At 37.3% G+C, this 6,042-nt stretch overlaps 1 protein-coding gene across 1 annotated transcript; it reads left to right on the top strand.

Annotated features, from left to right (window-relative positions):
* The first annotated feature begins 801 nt into the window (after positions 1-801).
* Positions 802-5,635, top strand: LOC137191820 (B-cell receptor CD22-like). The gene is made up of 7 exons (XM_067602243.1): positions 802-1,036; positions 2,018-2,359; positions 2,465-2,686; positions 3,363-3,650; positions 4,781-4,862; positions 4,977-5,010; positions 5,099-5,635. Exons 1-7 carry the CDS (start codon positions 994-996, stop codon positions 5,180-5,182), a joined length of 1,095 nt encoding a protein of 364 aa, XP_067458344.1. The 5' UTR covers positions 802-993; the 3' UTR covers positions 5,183-5,635.
* The last annotated feature ends 407 nt before the right edge of the window (positions 5,636-6,042 follow it).

Here is a 6,042-nt window from a genome sequence, read left to right as displayed (position 1 = left end):
TCCTCCCTTGGTTTTGCCATTCTCCACCTGTCCACCAGATGAACTTGGAGTTTCTTGTCCTTTCTTGGATTTCAATTATTAAAGCCCCTTTTTCATTCAGCCTGTCTGCCTTTGTGTTTGCAATTGGGTCTTGTTTGCCCTGCTACTTCGTACCCACGCCCTTAACAAATAAGTGTATTTTCCAAAAAGTCAAACTGTTCCTTTAAAGCTACTGTGAGTGCCAGGTAGACTGACTTAGTAAAGCAAAGACTTACACACAAGTCTGCAGGATGTTGACCGTTATCCTGCATCTGAGTTTCTTGGTGTGGGCTTAGCTATGCCAAATATGTCAATTTATCTCTTTTTTTCCCTCTTATAAAACACATGTTCGATGACTCTGGCTTGCTGTAGTACATAAATGTATCCAATCAAATGTGATTTGTGGAGAGCAGCAGACCGTAATATAGAAAAACTCTTAACTTTTTATAGCTTTGTGTCAGATCTATGTGGATATCACTTGTAATAAACATTCTTTTCATTTGAAGAGGGGCATGATTCTGGTCTAATTTATTCATTTTGCTGCCATACTCCACCTCCTGGTCCAAAAAAAAATTGCCTTCAAGAATTTGCAAAGCAGTAAGTCAGCAATGTGCTCCTGGATACTTAGCGTGTACTGCATCACCTGTCATGTGTTGTGTAGTGACTTGTTTCCCCTCATATCACAAGTACTTTGCATATCTGTGTGCGTGTGTGTTAAGACTTTTTTCTAAAGCTTTCCAACTCTCTGAGTGCCTGACTTTGCTGAGAGGAAGCCGGGAAGCCGGGGGGGCACCCTCACACTTCTGCTTTTCAGTTCAGAAGAAAGGCGGCTTCCTTTAGTTGGTGATTATTATCAGATTAACCTTTATAAGTAATGTGTCTATGGTTTTACACTAATCTCAGTGCTCTGCTGTCTGTAGACTGAATAGTAATGAGCTGTGTCCGGTGTCATCATGTTATAGGTTGATTTTAATAATGATGGAAAGTTGGATTCTGATTAGTCTGCTTGTAATTCCAGGTAAGGAAAGACATTTTTTCTTAATAATGTTACTTTAATGAAACTATGTGTGGATGAATGTGCAGGGTGGTTTGGTTAGCCGGCAAGCTGCCCCGGATATAGAGTTTCAGTACTGTACAGTGTAGTTTCTGTGTTTACTTTCATTCTGACTCAGAAGCAAACTTTTGAAGCCAATCATGTAAAAATCATATTTATCTGGAAAGATGTAGGGCTCAGCAGCTTGCATCGATGTTCATCGATCATGTGTGATAAAGGTCTTTTTGTGAATCGCCCCAGTCTTTGTAACAGAGCTGGAGAGGGCAAAATTAGGAAGATACATCGAGCCACAATGGCCACATTTATGGGAAATACATGAGGTTGAAATAAACTGCAATTTTCCTTCAAGTCTTCAAGTGGAGTGAAGTCAGGACATTTGGATACAGCCTCTGAATGGAGGAGCTCGTTGTGACCTGCAGGCAGCACTCAGGGTTGAAAACTCCTTTGTTTCAGCAATTTAAAAAAAATCATATTTATAGTAGAGGTGGGAATGTCCAATAATGATATTATTCTAAATCTAAAGAAAATAAAGTTGGGTAGGCCTTTAAGGGAATAATAGTCAGATGTCTTTTTTGTTAAAGCTGCAAATACAAAATTATCGAACTGTTACAAAGTGGCTATAATTAAAATTTTAAATTAACAATGGATCACATGACTTCTTGTATGTGATAGTGAGGATTACCCTAGTCTGTGGAGCATTTTAGCATCTTTCAGCTTATTGTTTTGGTTTTATGGCTTGCAACTTTATCATTTTGTTCACCCCCACTGCTCTCATATACTTTTAGACCTCCCCTCTCCAACTTCTGAAAACAAACATTTGGCCTCTAATTATTTTAAATCACATCCTAAAGTTATTGCTGTTTATTTCAATATCCTAGAAGAAGTTTTTTTAAAAAAAATTCTGCATGTAAATCAATAAAACTAATAAAACACATCTGTCTGCAGGAACTGCAAGTGCTTGGTCAGTGACTTTTGAAACCCAAACTCCATGTGTTTTGAAAGGATCATCAGTGGAGTTCAGGTGCTCATACAACTACACAGTTGGGGAAACTGTTAGAAAGACTGCGTGGTCCAAGGGGGGATTCAAAAATGGCACATGGAAACGGACTGAGCTCTCAAACCTTACTTCGTATGAAGGTCGTGTTCAATATCTTGGTGACCAGCTGCATGACTGTAGCCTTGCAATTCATGACCTGCAGGATAATGACACTGGATATTACTACTTCAGGTTTGATACGGACACATATGGATGGCGAAGTAGGCAATCAGTGTATCTGTCTATCACAGGTAAAATTCTCCCACATTGAGTGTTACTCTGCTGAATTCAAATTTGGGTATTTTCAGCTGTTCTGAATATCATACTCTTTGTTTCTTGAACTGATTGATGCCCAGAGCTGAGTGCCAGAGTGACCCCAAACACTGTGAGAGCCGGAGACAATGTGACTCTTGAATGTGGGACATCCTGCCAACTTCCCACCACAGTCTGGTTCAAAGATGGACATCCAGTAGCCAAACCAGAGTTCCAGGCCCAGGCAGAGGACTCTGGGAAATATTCATGTGCTGTCAAAGGACAGGAGTCTGTGCAATCAGACCCTGTGGCTCTGGATATTCAGAGTAAGTAGAGTAAATAAGTTGACTATGAACAATGAATTTTGCAAGCTGTACTTAAAAATGATACTTTAATGGTTGCATTTGGATTTGGAGTTTGATTGAAACACATTTTCTTACTGAGGCTTAAAAATTAGATAAAGTAAAAACAAAATATATTTTTGACTTGCTTTGGCTGAAATGGTCGGATCATCAATGTACTACTTTCAGTAAGTATGAAAGTAAGTATGAAATCTTGTACAATCCTACCGATCGTTTGATGCCACTGACCTACAGGTGGCTCTAATGTGCAGTGTAACGCAGCACTACACTAGAGAACGCAGAAAGAAGAAGACTGTAAGCTAGAAAACATGGAAGTAAACAATGCAGGATTTAAAATACATTAAAAAATAGTTTTGCAAATGTTTTATGAAGAAGGAAATTAATTCAATACCTTTGTTAGATCACACAATGAGTTTTGGTGAATAACTGTTGTTTGGTTATAAAACTCTACAGGGCACCTTTAAAGTTTATTCCAGGGCCCTGTGACATCACTGTTGGGTGTTACAAGTTCAACAGATTTGAAACAACCAAACAAATTTCAACCAAAAAGGGTTTTGGCAGATGTTAAGTTACTTGTGCAAAAAATGCAGACCATAAGTGACTTTATATTAACTGTACTGGTGTCGTGTTTTTTATACAGGTCCTCCGTTGAATGTTTCTGTTAAGGTGAGTCATTCTGGACAGGTGTCACAAGGCAGCAGTGTGAATCTGACATGCAGCAGTGCATCTAACCCAGCAGCAGACAGCTACACCTGGTACAAGAGGACAGATTCTTCCAGCTCGCAGCTGCTCCAGGTGGGCACAGGACAGGTGCTTTCTCTTCCCTCTTTGGAGGCGTCCCAAACTGGACTCTATCTCTGCCAGGCCAGGAACCGCCTGGGGAAGAACAACTCAACTGAAGTGCTGCTGACACTGCACTCACCAAGCAGTAAGTATGCAGGCTGCGAGATTATTGATACGCAAAGCAGTTATGATCTATTCAAGTATTGTATTTATTAATTATTATTAACCTACCCACAAGATAATAATTAATCCAACATAATTTTCATTATTTTTTTAAAATAAGGGTCACACAATACTTGACCCTCATTGGTTGATTATTCCTTCTCACTTAACCCTCCTATTGTGTTCAGGTCAAATTTGACCCATTTTGAAGTTTTGATGTGTGAAACATTTAATTCTTTTTGATCAAAACAAGGCTTCATTTTATCCTCTGCGATGGCCTACTGAATACAATAAAATACATTTTGATCATTTTTATTGTTTCTTTAATGCCTATAAGAAAAAAGTTATGTCTGTTGTGTTATGGGTCAAATTTGACCCGGTAGTAATTAGGGGTTGTTTATACAGAGAAATACATAGCAAATGTTGCCAAACCATCATGAATAACAAAAATTACAACAAATCAAAAATAATAATGATGAAATCCTATAAAAATAGATAAATATATAAAAACTAGTGGTACGCAGCAAATATGGATCCCACGCACACACACCCCACACTCTCTTTCAGTCCTATTTGCCTTTCTGTTCATCATAAGCAATAAAATAGATCAATTGTTCCCATTTTAAACTAAAAACAATTTGTGCATTGTAAGTTAAATGTGGTCTAAGGTACATAAAATATCAAAGTAAGTATATATATCTTTAGTTATGGATGAATAATTTTTTTCAGTGCTTGTTAATGAATTCAATCACGGGTCAAATTTGACCCGCGAACACTAAAGGTGTAAACCCTTTTTGAAACACATTAGGAGGGTTAAGGTAAAGTTGCTAAGCAGAAGTTTTCCAATGGGGTTTGCAAGTTCAAACATTGAAAACTAGCTAGATTGGAAGGATTTTTATAATGTTAAGTTAAAATTAAAATTTTATTCATCACATATGTAACCATGCAGTCCAATAGTCTCTGTTGAAATGGACTGATTCTATAAAATAGGACTAAATGTTTATGATGTCTTCAATATTTCTAACCATATATGTTTGTTAAAAGAGGAAAATTTGAAATTCTGTTGTGGGTCTGAAGTTTATTTTCTCACACTTTTTCTCTCTCTACTAATAGTTCACCGTCTCATCCTCCTTGTTGGTATTGGAGTCAAATCTGTTATTGTGCTGTTGCTTCCACTGGTCATTGTATGGGCTTGGTAAGTTGGTTATATACAGATTCACTTTGTATCAGTTAGTCATGGTTAATTTTATTATGAGTGTCATGAATGTTGATGAGTTCAGTGAACAATCTTGTCTTATTTCATGTAAAGGAGGCGTAAATGTAAGTCTGCTGTGGACAAAGAGGTGAGGAGGACGACCCAGGCCTGTTTAAATTACCTCATTACAGTTTATTTAATTACAAAATGTCTCATATTGTGTCTTTACGTTTCAGGACGACAGCCCCGATTATGAAAACATCAGCAACATCTCGGTCGGTCAAAAAAACAGGGCTACACAGAAAGAAATGCCTGTTTAAAGAAACCAGAGACGCATGATGACATTTCATGATTACACTATGACTTGGTACATTGGCACAGGAATGTCTTTGATTTGTATTTATGTTGGAGGCTGGAGTTACAGTTGAACAACAAGTTTGCCTGCTTGAGAAATGTAGCTACACTTCTCCCTCACTCCTCCACCTGACAGTGTAAATGCACAGTCCTTCTCAAGGCTCTCTGTAATGCTGAAGACAGAAGGATTAGGGACGGTATTATGTTATCAAGAGAACTGTAGCCTATGGCTGTTTTCTATTTCATCAGTCAAACACAGTTTTTCAAGTGTTACTGAGTTAAGCTTGTTTTGGGTATTGCCCCATTTGCTATTGCTGTAGCAATGGTCATAGTAGTGGTTACATAGTAGTAATAATGATATTATTATCATCAGTAATAGCTGTGCTTGAGTGAATATGCTTTGTATATTTAAGTCTAGATGCTTTTTTCAGAAAGGACCTTTACATGCATATTTTAAGCCAATATTTAATATTCATGCTCATATGATATACTGCTGCTGTGACCAGCCTCATTATGGTCAAAACAGGATATGCTGCCCCCTTGAGTTTAAAATACACATGTACATTTTCTTTTGGTAAACTTGTAATATTGTAATATTCAGTCTACCAACTTATTAATATTATTAATTTTTTTTAAACCTTAATGTTACCCATGTTTTTGAAGTTAAGATTTTGCTTTTATATTGTTTTCTGAATTACTGAGCAGTATTTTAACTGTAACAGAAAAAGCAGAGTTTATAGTTTTCACTTCACACAATTAACTGGCGAAAAAAGATCAACATGTGCCTCATACAGATAGAGATGCCAGAATTTAGAATCATGTAATA

The sequence above is a fragment of the Thunnus thynnus genome, chromosome 10 (genome assembly GCF_963924715.1).
Source record: "Thunnus thynnus chromosome 10, fThuThy2.1, whole genome shotgun sequence".
NCBI lineage: Eukaryota > Metazoa > Chordata > Actinopteri > Scombriformes > Scombridae > Thunnus > Thunnus thynnus.
The sequence above is the reverse complement of the archived record's forward strand: the minus strand, read 5'-3'. Positions and strand labels throughout refer to the sequence as shown.